General features: G+C 42.2%; 1 protein-coding gene across 1 annotated transcript in view; it reads right to left on the bottom strand.

Annotated features, from left to right (window-relative positions):
- Positions 1-20,547, bottom strand: part of TMPRSS12 (transmembrane serine protease 12) — a 50,914-nt gene extending 30,367 nt beyond the window's left edge. Inside the window, 5 exon segments of the mRNA XM_056119993.1 lie at positions 10,513-10,775; positions 17,797-17,989; positions 19,341-19,494; positions 20,195-20,431; positions 20,536-20,547. Of these exon segments, the coding sequence (XP_055975968.1) occupies positions 10,513-10,775; positions 17,797-17,989; positions 19,341-19,494; positions 20,195-20,431; positions 20,536-20,547 (859 nt within the window).
- Positions 20,548-21,424: the final 877 nt, after the last annotated feature.

Genomic DNA, 21,424 nt, shown 5'->3' with positions numbered 1-21,424 from the left:
AGGAAGCTTGCCTTGCATGCAGCTAACCTGGGTTTGATCCCCAGCATTACATATCGCTCCCCAGCTCACCAGGAGTAGTGATCCCTGAACACAGAACCAGGAGTAATCCATGAGCAAGACGGTGTGCCCCACGCCCCAAAACACACACACACACACACACACATTAAATGTATTTTCTGTGTGTGTGTGTGTTTATACACATATGTATATGTATCATCCAGCTCCCGGATGAGACCAGTGCAGTCTCCTGCCCCTGCGCCTGGCTGTTCCTCGCCGGGGTCCCTTAGAGGGGAGTGGGTTGAGCTTTCCTCCCCGCCCCGACCAGGGCTCCGGCGGCCGAAGACCTCCAGGACCAGCCACCACCATGCTGAGACCACTCTCCGCACACATGAAGGTACTGGCAGAGGGACAAAGTCACGTGGGTTCTGGGGCCGAGATCTCCAAGCCTACTCAGATTGGAGTCGAGCATCCTCCACCCAGATCCTCCAAATTCCAGTAGGCGGGGATCACACCCACCACCTGGCCCCCTGGCGCCGTGTAATCCCATCAGCGGCCAAGACTCAGAGACTATAAAATCCAGCTCCTGGAACCACGCGGCCGCATTTGTGGCTGCGCAACATCTTATCAGGACACCTTTTTATGACATCTTATTATCTCATTCCTACTTTGGACAAACTTGCAGGCTATTGAATGTAGCCTGCCCACAGGGCAGAGTCTGGCAAACTCCCCGTGGCGTACCAAATATGCTAAATACCAGTAACAATGATGGGTCTCATTCACCTAAAGAGCCTTGAATATAATCTCAGGGCTAGGATGAAAGAGACGTTACTGGGGCCTGCTGGAGGCAATCGACGAATAACAGGATGAATGAATGAATGTATGAATGAATATGTATCAGAAAAAAAAGTACAACAAAAGACATAAAAGGAAATATGCAGAAAGGGTCTTCAGAAGATAGCTTTTTTTTTTTTCAGTACTATCCTTTTTGCTTCAACAAGTCTCTGCCATAGAGAAAAGTAATAAATATCTGGCTATAGCCCAAACTGAGAGAACAAATTTGGTATTAGATAAAAAATGGTATTTCATATCAGAAGAAAATGTTCTTAATAAGTGATTGTGTAGTGAGAACTACATAGAAAAATATAACTTTTGATACAGGCCTCATATCATGTCTTTTGGCCATCTGTATTTCTTCTTCTTTTTTTTTTTTTTTTTTTTTTTTTTGCTTTTTGGGTCACACCTGGCATTGCACAGTGGTTACTCCTGGCTCTGCACTCAGGAATCACTGCTGGCAGTGCTCAGCGGACCATATGGGATGCTGGAAATCGAACCTGGGTTGGCCACATGCAAGGCAAACACCCTACCCGCTGTGCTATTGCTCTAGCCCCTGTATTTCTTCTTTGAAGAAGTTTCTGTTCATTTCTTCTCCACAATTTTTTTTTTTTGGACAGCATTGGATGCTCTTTTCTTGTAAAGTTCTGCCTTATATATCTTGGACATTAACCCCTTATCAGATGCACTGTAGCACTGTCCTCCCATTGTTCATCAGTTTTTTCTAGCGGGCTCAGTAAAGTCTCCATTGTGAGACTTGCTGTTACTGTGTTTGGCATATCAAATACATCACGGATAGGTTGGCAGGCTTTGCCGTGCAGGTGAGATACTCTCGGTAGCCTGCCAGGCTCTCTGAGAGGGGCAGAGGAATTGAACTCAGGTCGGCCGCATGGGCCACGTGCAAGGCAAACGCCCTACCTGCTGTGCTATCACTCCAGCCCTCTTATCAGATGATTATTAGGTAAATAATTTCCCCACTCCGTGGGCCGTCTTTGTATCTTGATCACCGTTTCTTCTGAGGTGCAGAAGCTTCTTAGTTTAATGTAGTCCTATTTGTTTATCTTTGCTTTCACTTGCTTGGTCAGTGGTGTTCCAACCTTGTAGATGCCTTTAGCTTCAATGTCATGGAGGGTTCTGCCAACATTTTTCTCCATATGCACTATGGATTCAGTTCTGATATTGAGATCTTTAATCCATTTTTTTAATTGAATCACTATGAGATACAGTTACAAAGTTTACAGTTACAAAGTTCATATAATGAGTGAACAATCATCCCTCCACCAGTGTTCATTTTCTACCACCAATGTCTCCAGTATCCCTCCCATTAACTCCAACTCCCCACCCCACTCCCTGCCTCTACGGTAGACACTTTCCTCTTACTCTCTCTCTCTACTTTTGGTCTTTATGGTTTGCAATACAGATACTGAGAGACCTTTAATCCATTTTGATCTGACTTTTGGGCCTGGTGTTAGAAATAGGTCGGAGTTGGTATATTTTTGCATGTAGCTACCCAGTTTTCCCAGAACCACTTGTTGAAGAGGCACAGCTGTTAGGAAAAGTGAAGTTATGAAATTTGCTTATAAATGGATGGACACGAGGAGTATCATGCTGAGTGAAGGAGAGGGACAGACATAGAATGATTGCACTCATTTGTGGAATATTAAAAATGTATATAACATGAGGTAAAGGCTGGAGCGATAGCACAGCGGGTAGGGCGTTTGCCTTACAAGCGGCCAACATGGCCGACCCGAGTTCGATTCCACCGCCCCTCTCGGAGAGCCCGGCAAGCTACCGAGAGTATTCGATATGCCAGACACAGTAACGACAAAGTCTCCAATGGAGACGTTACTGGGCCCGCTCGAGCAAATCGACGATCAACGGGAGGGCCTTTTACCTTTTTTACCTTACCTTTATAACATGAGACTAATACCCAAGAAATAATTACACTAATTAGAAATGACACGAATTAGAAATGTAATTAGAAATAATTATAATTAAATAATTATAGTTCTTGACTACATTTACCTTTATAAAATTTCCCTCTGTACTTAGATCAAATTCTCTGATATTTAGCTGTAGAATTATGAGTTTGCCCTTAAATAAAACTTGCTCATTATTTTGCTTAAATGTTGAAATTTTTACTAATTTTAATGTTTGATTAATAAAGAGATTTATATTTTAAAAATCTCTACTGGGTACAGGGGTTAAGGTACTTGCCTTGCATGCAGCCAACTCTAGTTCCTGACACCCCAAGAACCACCAGGAATGATCTCTGAGCATAGCATTGAGCCAGAAGAAAGCCCTGAACACAGCTGCTTTGGCCCCCAAACAAACAAAATTCTATGCTATCACAGAGAGTAATAATTTGTGCTGTACAATTCTTTTTTCCTTGACTATTATCTGGGTCTCATTTTTTAAAACTCACAAGTGTAGAATTGTTTTATCTTTCTGGTGAGTTGAACCTGTATAAATACATAACCTTCATCATTAATATTATTTTGTCTTAAAGTTTATTTCATCTGCACAGCAATAGCAGCTTTTTATATTTCTTTCCTGTCCTTTTACTTTAATCCTTCCATAGCTTTATGATTTAGGTATGATTTGCTAAGACAAACCTGCTTTTCTGCTCCTTTATATGATCATATGTTGTTTTTATTTGTTTTGTTTTGTTTGTTTGTTTGCCTTTTGGGTCACACCCGGCAATGCACAGGAGTTACTCCTGGCTCTTTCACTCAGGAATTACTCCTGGTAGCACTTGGGGGATCATATGGGATGCTGGGAATTGAACCTGGGTCGGCTGCGTGCAAGGCAAATGCCCTACCCGCTGTGCTATTGCTCCAGCCCCGATCTTATGTTTTTTAACTAAATTTCTGATCCATAAACATTTATTATGATTATGGGTCAAAAGGTTTGTTTACCAGTGACCAAAATACAAAGACAGTCTACAGAATGGGAAAGGATATTCGCCGAATACACATCTGACAAGGGGTTGATATCAAGGATATACAAAATACTGGTTAAACTTCACAAGAAGAAAACATCCAACCCCATCCAAAAATGGGGCAATGAAATGAACAGAAACTTTCTCAAAGAAGAAATCCGAATGGCAAAAAAGCACATGAGAAAATGCTCTACATCATTAATCATCAGGGAGATGCAGATCAAAACCACAATGAGATACCATCTCACACCTCAGAGACTGGCCCACATTCAAAAGAACAAAAGCAACCGATGCTGGCGCGGATGTGGCGAGAAAGGGACACTCCTTCACTGTTGGTGGGAATGTCCACTGGTTCAGCCCTTCTGGAAAACAGTATGGACGATTCTCAAAAAATTAGAAATTGAGCTCCCATTTGACCCAGCTACAGCACTCCTGGAAATATATCCCAGAGAGGCAAAAATGTATAGTCGAAGTGACATCTGCACTTGTTTGTTCATAGCAGCACTCTTTACAATAGCCAGAAACTGAAAGAAACCTGAATGCCCAAGAACAGATGACTGGTTAAAGAAACTTTGGTACATCTACACAATGAAGTACTATGTAGCTGTTAGAAAAGATGAAGTCATGAAATTTACATACAAGTGGTACAACATGGAAAGTATCACTTAATCACTTAATCACTTAACTTCCCGAGCGGGCGCCAGTAACTTCTCCATTTGTCCCTGTCGCGTGCTAGTGTAGCCCAATGGCATCTGTTCGCTCCGGGAACATGAAGGGCCTCAAACCGATCGTTCATGATCTTGACGAAGAAGTCTGACCATTTGGAAGGTGGGCGGCCACGCGGTCTTTTGACATCCCGTGGAATCCAGTTGGTAACAGCTCTAGTCCAGCGGTCATCTTTAAATCTCATTACGTGACCAGCCCATCTGATTTTTGATACCTTGGCATATGAAACAGCATCCCTGATTCTTGATCGTCGAAGGATGTCAGAACTCCGGATTCTCTCTCTCATTTGAGTGAAACGTGATATTCCAAGCATAGCTCTTTCTATTCTTCTTTGGGAGACCTGAATAGCCTTCTCATCTTGTTTGCGTAGGGCCCAGGTCTCTGAGGCATATGTTAATGCAGGAAGAACAGTGGAATCAAAGAGATGTGCCCGGAGCCAGAGGTTCTTCGTCCTCTTAGCTATTTCTTCGACGTTCTTGAAGGCGTTCCAAGCCGCTCTCTTCCTCCTACGCAGCTCGGGTGCCAGGTCATTTGTCATGTTGACCTCTCGACCTAGGTACACATAGCTGTTGCATTCGGAGATGGTCATTCCATTGAGAGCGAATGGGGCGTCAGGAACAAGGCTGTTTCTCATAAACATTGTCTTCGTAAGATTCAGCTGTAGTCCTACCTTTCCACACTCACGGTCAACGTCGGCCAGCATTTGTGCCACTTGGCTGATGTTTGGTGTTATTAAAACAATGTCATCAGCAAAGCGGAGGTGGTGTAGTTGCCGACCATCTATCTTCACTCCCATTCCTTCCCATTCCAGTCGTCGCATGAAAGTATCATGCTAAGCGAAATAAGTCAGAAAGAGAGGGATAGACATAGAAAGATTGCATTCATCTGGGGGATATAAAGTAACAAAATATGAGATTAATACCCAAGAATAGCTGAGATCAGCACCAGGAGGATTACTCCATAGCTTAGTGGCCAGCCGGGCATTCTAGAGGAAAGGGCAGCTCAGATAGAGAAGGGAACACCAAATAAAGGGTGTTTGGAGGATCCTCCCAGGAGGAGAGATGCATGTCGAAAGTAGACTATGGACTGAACATGTTTGCCACTCAATGCCTCTTCTGCAGACCACAACACCCAAAAGGAGAGAGAGAACACAGGGGATTGCCCTGCCACAGAGGCAGGGGGGAATGGGGGGATGGGGGTGGGGGGGATATTATCCATGGTGGTGGAAAATGGGCACTGGTGGAGGGATGGGTATCTGATCATTGTATAACCGAAACCCAAGCACAAAAAATTGTAAATCTACAACTGTTCCTCATGGTGTTTCACTAATAAAAAAAAAAAAATTTAAAAAAAAGGTTTGCTTACATTGGCTTTTAGCTAGTCACTTGCTTTGTTTATTTATATATAATGTTGGATTGAGATCACCTGGCATTTGTCTTTCTTCTGACCTATTTCATATAGCATAACAACTTTCAAGTGTATTCAACTTGCAGAAGTGAAAGATTTCATCATTTATTTTGGCTAAGTAGTATTTACTATGGGCTGGAGTGACAGCACAGCGGGTAGGGCATTTGCCTTGTACGTGGTCGACTGGGCCAACCCATGTTCGATTCCTCCGCCTCTCTTGAAGAGCCCGGTAAGCTACCGAGAGTATTTCACCCACACGGTAAAGCCTGGCAAGCTCCCCGTGACGTACTCGATATGCCAAACACAGTAACAACAAGTCTCGCAATGGAGACGTTACTGGGCCAATGGAGACGTTACTGGGCCCACTCAAGCAAATCGATGAACAATAGGAGGACAGTGCTACAGTATTTACTATGTCTGTATAGCATAATTTTTTTCTGTTTATTTTATACTTAAAAAATTATAGTTTAGGGCCGAAGCGATAGCACAGCAGGTAGAGCGTTTGCCTTGCACGCGGCCAACCCAGGTTCGATCCCCAGCATCCCATATGGTCCCCCAAGCACCACCAGGAGTAATTCCCGAGTGCAGAGCCAGGAGTAACTCCTGAGCATTGCTGGGTGTGACCCAAAAAGCAAAAAAAAAAAAAAATTATAGTTTACTTTACACGGTTTCAATATGTTAACATCGATGGTATTAATGTATATGGTAACCTCACCTCACCACCACCAAAGTGCCCAAGACCCTCCACCAATGTCCTTTTCTTACTTCCAATCCATGTAGTCATTCTCCCCACCCACTTCTCACCCTACACATGGTATTCTAAGTTCCTAAATCCAAGGTCCAGGGTTTGTTATCATTAGACACTTTTTCCGTGTTTTGCTTCTCAGTATAACACTAGAGTGAGATAGTTTGGCATTTGTCCTTTCTCTGACTTACGCCACTTAACATGATATCCTCCAGTTCCATCAAAGTTACTTGAAATATTTCATTTTTCTTATAGGTGCATAGTATTCCACAGTCTACGTATATCACAACTTCTTTTTCCTTCCATCTTCACTCGACACTTAGGTTGTTTCCTACCTTGGCTATTATACTGAGTGCTACAATGAACATACAGTTATGGCTATATCTTTTCTGATTAATGTTTTTATACTTGAGGGTAGGTGCCAGGAGATGGAATCACTAGGCCAGATGGAAACTCTATTCTAGCTTTTTGGAGATATCTCCATATTGCTTTCCATAAAGGCTTAACCAGAAAATATTCCCAGCAATCCCTCATTCACTAATGAGTGTTCTTTTTTTCACCACATCATTGCCAACTCTTGTTTCCAATCTTTTTGATATATGCATTCTCACTGTTACATGCTCTCTCATTGTGTTGATTCACGTTTTCCTGAAAATAAGTGATGACGAGTACTTTTTCATATGCCTATTGACCATCCATATATCTTTTCCTGAGATGTTTCTATTCATCTCCACCCCATTTTAGATGGAGTTATTAATTTTTTTGAAGCAAGATCATTTTTATTTTTTTATTTTTTATTTTTATTAGTGAAACACCATGAGGTATTATTTTATTGTTGCTAAGCTTTATGACCACCTTATGCATCATAGATATTAGTTCTATGTATTATGAGAAAATATTTTCTTCAGTTCAGTATGGTGCATTTTTTGTTTTGGATTGAGTTTCTTTTGCCATGTAAAAATTTTATTTGATGTAATAACATTAATTGTTTAGCACTGCTCTGTAGCACTGTCGTCCTGTTGTTCATCGATTTGCTCTAGCAGGCCCAGTAATGTCTCCACTGTGATACTTACTTGTTGTTACTGTGTTTGGCATATTGAATACGTCACGGGTAGCTTGCCAGGCTTTGCCGTGCGGGCAAGATACTTGCCCGGTGGTAGCTTGCGGGGCTCGCTGAGGGGCAGAGGAATTGAACTTGCCTCGGCCCGGTTGGCTGCGCTCAAGGCAAAGGCCCTACCGCTGTGCTATTTAAAAATTAAATAAAATAATTTAAAACATCTCTGGGTTGGGTTGTTATCTTAGAGGGTTCTATCTATATTTTCTTCAATATATTTTATGGATTATGCAGATCCAATTTCATTTTTTTGTGTGTAAAGGCAGGGCTGGAGCGATAGCACAGCGGGTAGGGCGTTCGCCTTACAAGCGGCCAACATGGCCGACCCGAGTTCGATTCCTCCGCCCCTCTCGGAGAGCCTGGCAAGCTACCGAGTGTATTCGATATGCCAAAATTTTCCTACCATTTATTGAAGAAGTTTTCTTATTCCACTTCATGCACCCAGTTCCTTGGTCATGGATTAACTATCTATAATTCTGGATGCTTATTTCTGTGCTCTCTTTTACTCTGAAGAGTATTACTTTATTTCAGCACCATTTTTATTACTATAGCTTTACAGTATAATTTAAATTCAGGAGAATTTAAAGAAAGAATTTAAAGAGGGAAAGAACTTTCGCTCTTCTTTCTTCTCAGAATTGCTGATTCCAGACAAATTTTAGTAGTATTTGTTCTAAGTCTTTGAGGACACTATTAGTATTTTGATAGGAACTACATTTAATCTGTATAATCTTTATTTTATTTTATTTTATTTTTACTTTTTGGGTCACACCTGGCAATGCACAGGAGTTACTCCTGGAGGTGCTCAGAGGACCATATGAGATGCTGGGAATCGAACCTGGGCTGGCTGCGTGCAAGGCAAACACCCTACCGGCTGTGCTATTGCTCCAGCCCATAATCTGTATAATCTTTAAGGTAGAATAGTAATTTTGACTATGGTAATTCTTCCTATCCATGAACGTGGAATATTTTTAAAAATTCCCTGCTGTCTTCTTCTAATTTTTTCAGTAGTGACATAGTTTTAAATGTATATGTCCTTCATATATTTTTTTATTTGATTTTTGGGTATTTGATGCATTTTGGACATTTTTAAATGAAGTAGTCTTTTTTTTCTCTTTCTCTTCTAGTTCACTCTTTGCACAGAGAAACGCAACAGACTTTTGTGCATATAGAAATGCAATAAATAATTTGTTGCTTTGCTGTATTGGTTTATTGTTTCTAGGAAGTTGTTAGTGAAGTCTTTTATGTATATTATCAAGTAATACAACATGTTTTTTCCTCTTATACCTACTCTTCCATTTATATTATTATATCATACGGAAATAGTGAGTTTCACTTTTTTAAAAATTTAAATTCCTTTGGTTTCTTTTTCTAATTAATTGTTGTGTGAGAACTTCCAAAACTATATTTAAATAACAGAAAAAATAAATAACACAATCTTTCCTTCCTTCCTCCCTCCCTCCCTCCCTCCCTTCCTTCCTTCCTTCCTTCCTTCCTTCCTTCTTTATTTTTTATTTTGGGACTGTGCCCAGCAGTGATCAAGCCTTACTCCTGCCTCTACACCCAGGGATCACTCCTGGTGGGGTTCAGGGGATCAAACCCAGGTTGGCTGAAAATAAGGCAAGTGCTCTACCTGCTGTGCTATCTCTCTAGCTTCACTGTTTCTCTTTCATCCTATATATGTAAGAGATATCTCTCTTATATTGTGAAGTCACATATAGATGAATAGAACTAATCTTCTGAAATTAAAAAATAAATTGTGAAGTTGATAAAGTAAAAAACTATACCTTCTTTTTTACTGCTACATAAATGTAATAAAATAACATTATTAATAATTCTGATAATACATTTTTAAATTACATAAAATAGATAAATCTTACAAATGTAAAATACTTTTAACAGCCTTATCTAAATCACCAAAAATCAGAAGCAATCAAGATTTCCCTCAACAGATGAGTAAGTAAATTATGGCATAGCTATAAAATTCAGTGGTAAAAAGTGATAACTGATAATTTATTGAGTCGCTAACATGGATAGTTGAAAAATTCTTTCCTAAGTGGAAGAAGATGGCTAATGTAGCCAGACACTGTGCAGATATAGTCTACATGTGGAATATTCAATTCACGTAACATTTGGGGAAAGGTAAAATTATAGCAGTGGAAAACTTACCAGGAGTCAGGGCTCATAATGGATTTTTATTGCTGTAGGAAATATGTCTCTATGAATTTAGAGAAACCCTTAGAACTGCACATCACTAGGAACTAATGTGAAATAAAACCTCAACCAGCATACTGAAGATCCTTGAATGGAATGCAGGCTATGACCAATCAATCCATTACCAATGTCTGAAGGTCAAAGAGTGAAAAAAGAACTAACCTAAGTAAGTTTGTAAAACTAGTGCCTTAACTGCAAACCTGGCAATGCTCAGGGGTTATTCCTAGCTGGGCACTCAGGAATTACTCCTGTGGTGCTGCTCAGTGAACTATACAGGATGCCAAAAGCAAACCTTGGTCCTGCTGTACTATCTTTCCACTCCCTGGAACCATGATTCTTTCTGATGTTTAAAGGTTCAATGGTCTGTCATTCTACTTAACAAAAGCTTCTATAAACTTACGCATTAGAAAAAAAGAGTTTCCTTTCACTTACAGTGACCTGTTTTTTAAATTCATAACATAAAAATAAATATATAAGGATTTATCCTCTGTCAATAACAAGAAAGTCTCTAATAAGAAGTAATTCAGACTTAATTACCTTTTTCTTTCGTTAATCCCCAGCCACTTACATAACATGCAGTGTTTTGGTCCAATTTTTGGAAAACATCAAAAGGTAGACAGATAGGCTGTATGTAGTTAGTATATGTCACTGCTTTTTTTAAATAAAAAAGTGCAACATCATTTAAATAAGTTTCCAATATGAAGTTAGGATGGACAATGATTTCCTGGACTTCCATCATTTTGGTTTGTTTTTCATATAGAAAATTGGTTCCAATTACAGCTCTCCAAAAGGCTGGATCTCTGAAAGAGAGTAAATGTTTTCATAAATATACTACGTAACTAAACACAGAACATAATATTTCATGAGTTTTACTATTTATCATGTTAAATAACAAAAAATTAAATTCTATTTCTATGTAACAAAGTTGTGGGCTGAAGCGATAGCACAGAGGGTAGGGCGTCTGCCTTGTGCACAGCCAGCCCGGCCAAGCCGGGTTCGATTCCTCCCCTCTTGGAGAGCCCGGCAAACTTCTGAACGTATCTCGCCCGAGTGGCAAAGCCTAGCAAGCTACCTGGGACATATTCAATATGCCAAACACAGTAACAACAAGTCTCAAAAAAAAAAAATGGAGACTTTACTGGGCCCGAGCAAATTTGGTGAACAATGGGAGGACAGTGTTTGTTTGTTTGTTTTGTAACAAAGTTGTATCAAATGAAAATCAACATATCATGATATAGGAAATGAGTAAAATATTAATGGATGTGAAATTTCAATAACAGATTCTAATACATGAGAATTGAAAAATATGAGGCTGGAACCATAGTACAGCAGGTTGGGCACTTGCCTTGCATGCAGCTAACCCAGATTTAATGCCCAGCATCCATGGAGTCCCCTGAGCCATCAGAGTGATCCCGGAGTACAGAGCCAGGAGCACAGCTGAATGTGGCCCAAAAAACAAGGGGAAAAAAATCAGAGGAGGATTTGTTGAAATAAGATCAACAAAAAGGTGATAAGATGAAGTTGGGTGACAGGTATTAGGAAGCTCATTAAATGGGTTTTCTACTGTTTTTGAATTAGCATGAGAAATTACAAATTAAGGTAGAAATCAAATTAATACAAAGCGCTAGCATAAGAACTTTATGAAGTATAATCTAAATATAAAACCAAGAAGCACTAATGGATTTTGATAGTCTTTTGTTATGTTTTTATTTGGGGCAACACCCTGGAGTACTCAGGGCTTACTCCTGGCTTTGAATTTGGAACTCACTCCTGGTGAGCTTGGAGACCATACGGGATGCCAAGGATTAAACTTGGGATGCTTGCAAGGCAAGCACCTTACCTGCTATACTATCACTCCGGCCCCTTGTTGTTTTTTTTTTTAACTGTTGTGGGACCACTCCCAGTAATGCTTGGGCCCAGCAATACTGGAGGTAGGGGTGAGGCATGCAATGCCTCAGTATCAAACCAAGGGGTTATGTTATACCACTTGTCACATATCTGGCCTCAAGATTTTTGAAAGGCTTAAAGAAAAATTAAAAGCAAGCAAAAATAAAACCAAATTTAAAAAAACTTTTCTAGCCAAAAATAAAGGAGTTGAGAAGATAGTTCAAAGGGTTGGAGTGTATGCTTTGCATGCTGGAGCCCTAGTTTCAATCACTGGTGAAGGATGGCCCCAGGCCACCTCTAGGAGTGACCTCTGAGCACCAAGTGAGGAGTAGCCCTGAGCACCATTAGCTGTGGCCCAAACACAAAAACAAAAAGGGACTGGAGTGATAGTAAAGAGGTGTAGATAAAAAAATTTTTTAAGATAAATTGAACTTTCTAAGATTTTTTTTAAGATAAATTGAACTTTTGTCAAAATCATGAACTTTTGAGTGTCAACTAACACTATATCAAGATAGTGGGGAAACGACCCAAATCCACAAGTGGTTTCAGAGAGATGTAACAGCTCAGTCTAATGAGGTAGGCCTGGTCTCTGGGTTCAGTTCTCTGAAGCCTCTCACGATGGGGGCAGACCAAGACCCCACCTTGTTGGAAGACCCAGTACTCCACCCACACTTGTTTCCAAGGGCATATAAATGGCCCGGCTGTGACACCTTACTGCTGTGTCATCCCAGTTCCACAGCCCCTAGAGGGACATCTACAAATTTCACAGTACTGACGGCTCAGTTGTAGCACAGAAAATTTCATGTGAACATTGCATAGAAGCCCATTAAGCTCAATGAGTGAAAACAATAGCTTAGATAAGTCAACAACTGCCTAAAAGGTCAGCAAATCTTTGGACAATGACTTTAGAAATACCATTATGAGATATTTGTTGTAACAAGCAATATAAATTCTTTTGTACCTGCTAAGGGGGCACACTGTGGGGTGGGTGGGTAACGGGAGACTGGTGGAGAGAAAGACACACTGTTCGTGGGACTGATGTTGGAATATTGAATACCTGAACTGACTGTCTTATGAACAACTTTGTAAAAAAAAAGCCTCAGGTGTTTTTAAAGAGAGTGAATGATAACACAAAATATGAGACGTTTAAAATTCATATATTTGTTAAGAGATTAATATCCAGAATACACTAAGAACTTAACTCATAAGTAGCCCAATTCAAGTATGGGCAAAGGGCTTCAGCAGACATTTCTCAAAAAAAGATACATAAATTACCAATGTAAATAATCAAATAGATTCTCAATATACTAACCTTTAGAAAAACAAAACCACAATAGGATTCTACTTCACATTCATTAGGGTAGTTACAGAGTAGTGATAGTACTGATGTGATGTGCTAAAAATACAAATACTGATATCCTAAATCTACCAATTAGGGGTGAGTGTTGGGGCAAAAAAATAAAACAAAAAATATTGCAGAGACTGCACAGATTTTGGGGACCATTTGGATAGTTGAAATAGGAGAAATCAGGGAATTATTTGGGTAATGAAGCTACTGGTGTTATATTTTTAAAAGGCAGGGTCCAAGGAAATAGGCATTTGCCTTAAACGTAGTCATGCCAGATTCAATCCATTGTCCCACACGGTCCCCCAAATCCCACTAGATGTAATCCCTGAGCACAGAGCCAGGAGTAAGACCTGATTTGTAAGATAACCTTGGTTTGTTCTTTCTTCTTTGCCATAGGGAGCTTAGGTTTATTGGGTTACACCCATCACAGTGCTCCTGAGACACTCCCATTCCTTAGTTTATTTGTAACCTCTTTCTTTGTGCTCTGCTTCCCCAACTGGTCAATCACCTTTTTCTCCTAATCAGACGCTGTTAACTTGTAAGGTCAGATCCTTCTAAGGACACTGGACTTCTATTCATGAGTGAAATATTGCCTTTCTCTTCTCCTTATATACTTTTACTTCAAAGCAATGTCCTTTTTGTATAGACACAGGAAGACAGTTAATGCTATGCTTTTGTAACTTGGGAGTTATTTGACTTCAAATAATCTTCACTCCTGGGCATCTGTTTTCTCGACTTAAGCCTCAGCTGCCCTTACTTTTTAGAACCCAAAAAGCAGGGTCCTGACGAGGGACTGGATGGACCCAGGACAAGCTGTGAGCTACCCTGGCATCCAAATGGGCCAGGCCAAAGCGCCATAATACTTAACTATAAATTAAGACATGATCATGGACAGATTCTGTCATGATCTAAAAAGTAACAACTAGATTAGGACCCTGCTAGGATTAAGAAAGACTAATCTGGCCTGAGCACTATAGTCTGAGATGCCCCCAGGAAAGCCATCCTATAAGCTTAATGTATCTCTGTATCCATACAAACTGACTAACATTATGAATGCTTATATGTTTGTTATACAAAGGAAAGGGAAATACACCCAGATAGATGGAATTTCACTCTTGGGTGGGTTGTCCTGCTCAATGAAAGTTTGTCCTAGAAGAAGCTTCCCCTAAGGGAAGGATTTTAGCCCTGTTGATTGTATGACCACATCTATGTGTAATCCCCAACCCCTCATGCTTGGGGAGATAACTAGACGGTAAGAGTGGGCGAGGGGAGAATCCGAGAGGATCAGGCGATCCAGAAGGAGGATGGAGAAGAATGAAGGAGGAGAATCAGGAGAAAGAGAATGAAGTAGAATGTAGGGGGGAATCGGGGAGAATCAGGGAGAATCAAGGAGAATCTAGGAGAAGTATGAAGGAGCAGGGTCCAAGCGGAGGATGAAGGGGATCGGGGAAGGAGGAGGAAGAGAATGGAGATGGGAATGGAATAAACTGTAACTGACACCAACCAGCCTGGCCCTCATTCTGTCCTTCATCTGCCCAATCGCCATCGGCCGCCCAGGGGTGGAGGAAGCAGTAAAAGACCACCAAACGCAGGCGGTGAGAGAGAGAGCCACTGGGCCCTTTGTAATTTATTTCTGAATACACACTGATTGTAGCTGGGTGTGACCCAGAAGCCCCAGAAAAAATTTTAATAAAAGAAAGACAAAGGGCGGAATTCATTGTATCACTGTATCACTATCATCCCGTTGTTCATCGATTTATTCGAGCGGGTGCCAGTAACGTCGCCATTCATCCCAGCCCTGAGATTTTAGAAGCCTGTCCTTACTCATCTTTCCCAACACTGCTGTATTGGGGCTCTTTCAGGGTCAGGGAAATGAGACCCGCTATTGTTACTGTTTTTGGCATATCAAATATGTCACAGGTAGCTTGCCAGGCTCTGCTGTAAGCATGCAAATAACAGGATAAAAAGCATGCAAAAAATAAAATAAACTTTTTATTCTATCAAACATGCAAATACTAGAATAAAAAGTTTATATGAATAAGATACTTTAGCAGAGGTCACTTTTAAAAAATCTCTATATTGGGGCTGGAGCGACAGCACAGTGGGTAGGGCGTTTGCCTTGGCACGCGGCTGACCCAGGTTCCATTCCCAGCATCCCATATGGTCCCCTGAGCTACCGCCAGAAGTAATTCCTGAGTGCAAACCAGGAGTAACCCCTGTGCATTGCCAGGTGTGACCCCCCCAAAAAAAAACCTCTACATTTTTAAGCTATACGGTGCAGATTAACTTAAAATTACTTTTAACTAGAATAGCAATGATATTTACAATTGACTAAAAACCTTAATAGGATGTTAGGCAGAAAATTATGGCACATCAATGAATCTTCTGGAAAATAAGACTATGCTTTCATGGGAAATTTTTCATTATGTGAAGAACTAGAAAAAATATTATTTATTCAATTCTAAATTAAGAATAATAATCACTTTATTAAGTGATCATTAATTAAAGGATATTGAAGGACATAATTAGAGGGGAAATTAATACTTTAGTTTTGAACTTGTTAAAAATCATATTGCTGATAGTTTAAATGATCACTCTGGACAAAAACTGAGTGCTGACAACACCCAATAGGAGAGAGAGAACAAAAGGGAATGCCCTGCCACAGAGGCAGGGTGGGATGTGGGGGGGATGGGGGGTGGGAGGGATACTGGGATCCGTGGTGGTGGGAAATGGGCACTGGTGGAAGGATGAGTACTTGATCATTGTATAACTGAAACCCAAGCACAAAAATTTGTAAGTCTGTAACTGTACCTAATGGTGTTTCACTAATAAAAAAAATAAATTGAGTGCTGAAAGGAAGTAAAGTGATATGCATGTTACCCTTTCAGCAACAATATTGCAAACCTCAGTGCCTAAAAGGGAAAATAGAGAGAGAGAAAGAGAGAGAGAGAGACAGGGAGAGACAGAGACATACACAGAGAATAGGAGGTAGCAGGAGTGGAGGGTGGCGGTGGGTGGATGAGGACATTAGTGGTGGGAAACGCGTACTGGTGAAGGAATAGGTGTCCATGTTGTCTTCCAAAAAGGCTCGACTAGAGGCCCTTTCCCCCACATCCTTGCCAACACTAGCTGTTGTTCTTTCTGATGAGTGCCAGTCTCTGTGATATGAGAATATTCTTATATTTTAAAATAGTTGGGGAAGCTTCAAAATGACAAAATAGCACTTTGTGCAAGTTTCATTTGTTCAAGTGTTCAAAGTTTCCTTTGACCACAGCTACCTTCGGTCAGTTATGCATCATCATCTTTGGCCTATTTGGTTATACAGGTAGCAAAGTTCAGGAGTTGTGGTAGAGACCATATGATCTGTAAAACCTAAAATATTTACTACCAATGGTACCAGAGTAGGGACGGTGGTTTGCTTTGCACATGACCAACCTAGGTACAACTCCCAGCACCCCATGTGCTCCCCCAAGCAATCCCTGGGCACAGAGCCAGGGAGAAGCCCTGGCACCGCCAGTTGTGGGCTAAAACAAAGAAAAGATTCATTTTCATTACAGAAAATGTCAACTTCTGACTTAAAGGATCCATTAACTTTTTTATATTTAGGTACTGTGATTTACAATGATGCTAATATTGTTTCAGTAATACCTGAAATATGTACATTATCTGAAAAATACTACATACATTGCTACCCAACACCCACCATCAGAGTATCAGTATCCCTCCACCACTGTCTCCATGTTCCCTCTCACCTCCCCAGCCCCCTTTTATTTCTAATACCTGACTAGTAAACTTAGTTCAGTTCAACAATATTGTTGGCTATTGTGTATTCCCTTACTGTGTTTCCTTATACTCCACATGATAGAGATAATTTTGCATTTATAAACAGTCCATTAAACAAATGGTGTCCTATTTGAAGGCATTGTGGCTACTTGAAAATGGGAATTAATGAACATGGATGAAGTAAATAGGTGTTCTACCTTTACCATGAAAATATCCCCTATGGGAAATGTGCTGGAAGGGACAGGTGCTGGAAAATTGTATGACTGAAACCCAATCATAAACAACATTGTAACTGGTGATTCAATTAAAGGTAAGGTAAGGTAAAGGCCCTCCTGTTGATCGTCGATTTGCTCGAGCGGGCCCAGTAACGTCTCCATTGGAGACTTTGTTGTTACTGTGTCTGGCATATCGAATACTCTCGGTAGCTTGCCAGGCTCTCCGAGAGGGGCGGAGGAATCGAACTCGGGTTGGCCATGTTGGCCGCTTGTAAGGCGAATGCTATATATATATATATATATATATTTATTTATTTATTTATTTATAATATATATATTATTATATTATATAATATATATATATATTTCCTCCGCCCCTCTCAGAGAGCCCAGGCAAGCTACAGAGAGTATCTCACCTGCAGGTCAAAGCCTGGCAAGCTACCCAGGAAGTATTCGATATGCAAAACAGAGTAACAACAAGTCTCACAATGGAGAAGTTACTGGGCCCGCTGGAGCAAATCGATGAACAATGGGAGGGCAGTGACAGTGACAGTGACCATAATAAAGGAATTGTTTCTAAATACATACCTAGTTCTAATGCAGTGAGCAGCTGTAAGAATCCACCTTTCAGCTATTAAACAACCTCCACATAAATGAACAAACGTTTTCTCATTCGGAAGTTGTAGGCTGACAATCCATGGCCAAGAGCCAATATCAGCAACTTTACCCCCTATTATCCGAGACCCTTCCCATATATTATTAAGTGGTGCTTTTCCACAACCTAAAAATAAAATTAAAACATTATTTGGTCTAAACATCTTATATATGCAGTATTTCCTAATTATAAGACTTCGATGTATTTCAATACTTATTTAATCAATAGGGCAGTGAGTCAGGGAGACAGAGGAAAGATCTGAAATTCAAGCTTTGCAAGCAGGGTTCCCAGCACCACATGGTCCCCCAGATATTTTCAGGAACAGACTCAAATTCCACCCACCACCTCCCCCTCCCCCCAAAAAACAATAAAGCTGCATACTTGAGGCATAAACATATTTTGCAAAAAAATACCAAACAACTTAAAGGATGCCCAGGGAACTAGCAGAATGTTTTATGCCTTGAAGACATACGGTAATGAGTTCAAATTCTTGGTACCCACATGCAGTAAATGCCTGACGATTCTGTCTGCACATGGTGCACAGCTACCTGTGATCTGCCAGCAGCAACACAACCAGTAATGTGTAAATACCACACACAAAAAAGGAATGCGACCCCCAGAAGCACACTCAAAAAGACATGAGAACCTTGGCCAGCATACCCGCGAAAGGGGTAGATACCACAAGCACCTCTACTGTGGGGACGTATGCAGAGGAAATATGTGCGCACCACAACCAGGCATGCATGCAACACCCATCCTCACAGCATGAACAATGAAGCAGGCAGGAGCTTTAAAAAGACCCAAATTCTTTTTTTTTCTTTTTGGGTCACACCCAGCAATGCTCAGGGGTTACTCCTGGCTCTGCACTCAGGAATCACTCCTGGCGATGCTTGGGGGACCCTATGGGATACTGGGGATCGAACCAGGGTCGGCAGCATGCAAGGCAAACGCCCTACCCGCTGTCACTCTGGCCCTGACCCAAATTCTTAAAGGAGAAATTAGATAAGCATGCCTTAGCTGGTTACTTAAAAGGTAAAAAATGTAATGCAATTCATTAAATTTCCATTTAATGGAAACTATTTCCCCCCAAAGCATAAAAATTAGAAAAATATCGCTCAAAAGGTAATGCTTTCTTTAGAGTCTGGAATATGTGAATCAGGAACAAGTTCTAACATTTAACGTTAGGTTAACCCTTTTCAGTAGTAGTGTGAAAGGGCCACTTAATCACCCCTTCAACTCGAATTCCAGTGAATTACCCAGGAAAAACATTAAAACAAACAGGAATAGTATCTTAGGAGTGCTAGGGCTAAACTATTTTGAGGAGCCCACTGAAGGGCCGACACTCTACTGCCTGGTTCTGCCAACCTGGAGAGGCGGTGGGAACAAACAGAAAAGAAAGGGCCCAAATTCCAAGGCTGCAGAAGTCGGGAAAAGCCAAGCAAGAAGGTCCAAAGAGCGCACGGAACCGGCACACTACCCTGCGCGTCCAGCTTTTTCTTTTCCCGAGCAAAAGGGGATCGAAGGGCCTGTTTGGACGGAGATTCACGCCGACCCCCTTCCGAGAGCGAGTCGAGCTCCGAGTATAGGAGAGCAAGAAGCACCAACGGAGCACGCAGGAGTCCCAGCCCCATCTGGGAAGAGGGACACAGGAGGCGGGAGGAGAGGGAGGTGAGAAGAGGCAGCGCAGCCTGCGGGCCGCGGGCCGAGGAGGTACTGGCTGGCGGGCGGAGCTGGGGCGGAGCTTAACCGGCTTGTGGGCGGGGAGTGAGGGGCGGGGCTTAACCGGCTGGTGGGCGGGCACAACGTGAGGGGCGGGGAGCAGGGCTTGAAGCCCGCGGGGGTGGGTGGTGACTGGCTGGTGGGCCGGGTGGGGCGGGGCGTATCTGGCTGATGGGCGGGGTGTAGAGGGGCGGGGCGTATTTGGCTGGTGAGCGGGGCGTAGAGGGGCGGGGCGTATCTGGCTGATGGGCGGGGCGTAGAAGGGCGGGGCGTATCTGGCTGATGGGCGGGGCGTAGAGGGGCGGGGCGTATTTGGCTGGTGGGCGGGGCATGGAGGGGCGGGGCGTATCTGGCTGATGGGCGGGGCGTAGAGGGGCAGGGCGGGGCTATTTGGCTGATGGGCGGGGCGTAGAGGGGCGGGGCGTATCTGGCTGATGGGCGGGGCGTAGAAGGGCGGGGCGTATCTGGCTGGTGGGCGGGGCGTAGAGGGGCGGGGCGTATTTGGCTGGTGGGCGGGGCGTATCTGGCTGATGGGCGGGGCGTAGAGGGGCAGGGCGGGGCTATTTGGTTGGTGGGCGGGGCGTAGAGGGGCGGGGCGGGGCGAGGCCGCACAAACTTGCAGGTGTAGGGCGGGGTTGTGTCCGTTCCCGCCGAGCTGAGACTGGCAGGGTTGCCCTGATGCTGGACTTCCAGACGCGAGCAAGGAGGCATCCACTTACAGGACCGATATACTAGACGGTGCTGCTGCTGCCTGGATCTGAGGTTTCGTTCATTGATGAGACGTACCTGGACCAGGTTAATGCGCTGGAGTATTGTGGTAGGAGGGGAGCAGCTCGAGTCACCGTTGTGCTGTTCCGCAAGCAAGGACCAAGAAGACTTTCAAAAATCTGGTTATCTGAAGAAGGGAGAGGTAAAGCAGAAAGCAACACAGGATTTGAGACAAGATAACCAACGAGAGAGCCCATGTTCAATGATTGTTTTCTTCATCTAACTAGAGAAAATTAAAGTTCCTGCAAACTCGAAGATGATCTGAATACTACCAGCCCCTGGACACACTGCCCATTTACTCCCTTCAACGCCTAACCTGAGAAATGCATCGGTTCTTTCCCCTTGGAAAGCCCTGCGATGCCTCTTTGACATACCAAACTCTTGTGGGGAGGGCTGCAGTTAAACGCAGATTAGTGGCTCTAATTAATGGATCTACTGAGAAAGTAGATGTCCATCTCACACAAGCACTATAGATAGTGTTTGTAAATAAGTATCACACAGTGGCAAGTGTCTTAAGAACTGTTTATCCCAGATAATTTTTTAAATTGACTTATTAAAGGGGAAAACAGGACTTACCTACGAGGAAAACAAGACAGAAAGATACTTAAGCCTAAAATGAATTCAGACATAAAAGATGATTGGTGTGGGCATTGACCGTCTGGGAACGTTCTCTGTAGTAGGAGAATATGAACTGCACCTACAGTAAGGTGAATGATCAAGAAGAAGGAGATGTGAAAATTGACTAGGCTAAGCGTAAGCAAAGGCATGGATATGTATCCAACTCTTCTCATTTCTCCAGACACAGAACTAACAGAACCAACTAGACACATAACTAAGAGATACTGCTCAATCATATTGATAAGACCCCAAATCGGATAATATTACATCTGCAAACTAGAAAACCAGGAAAATCACTGGCATATTTCAATTCCAGACTGAGAAGATGCGGGAGAGTCCTGGTATCCCAAGGACCCAGAGTCACATGCTTAACTGTAGGAGAGCTGGGCAAATGGACATCCCAGCTCAAAAAAGAAGGCCTCCATCCATCCTTTTATTCTTTTTGGACCCCTATAG

Source organism: Sorex fumeus, unplaced genomic scaffold, assembly GCF_029834395.1.
Source record: "Sorex fumeus unplaced genomic scaffold, SorFum_2.1 ptg000042l, whole genome shotgun sequence".
Classification (NCBI taxonomy): domain Eukaryota; kingdom Metazoa; phylum Chordata; class Mammalia; order Eulipotyphla; family Soricidae; genus Sorex; species Sorex fumeus.
The sequence above is the reverse complement of the archived record's forward strand: the minus strand, read 5'-3'. Positions and strand labels throughout refer to the sequence as shown.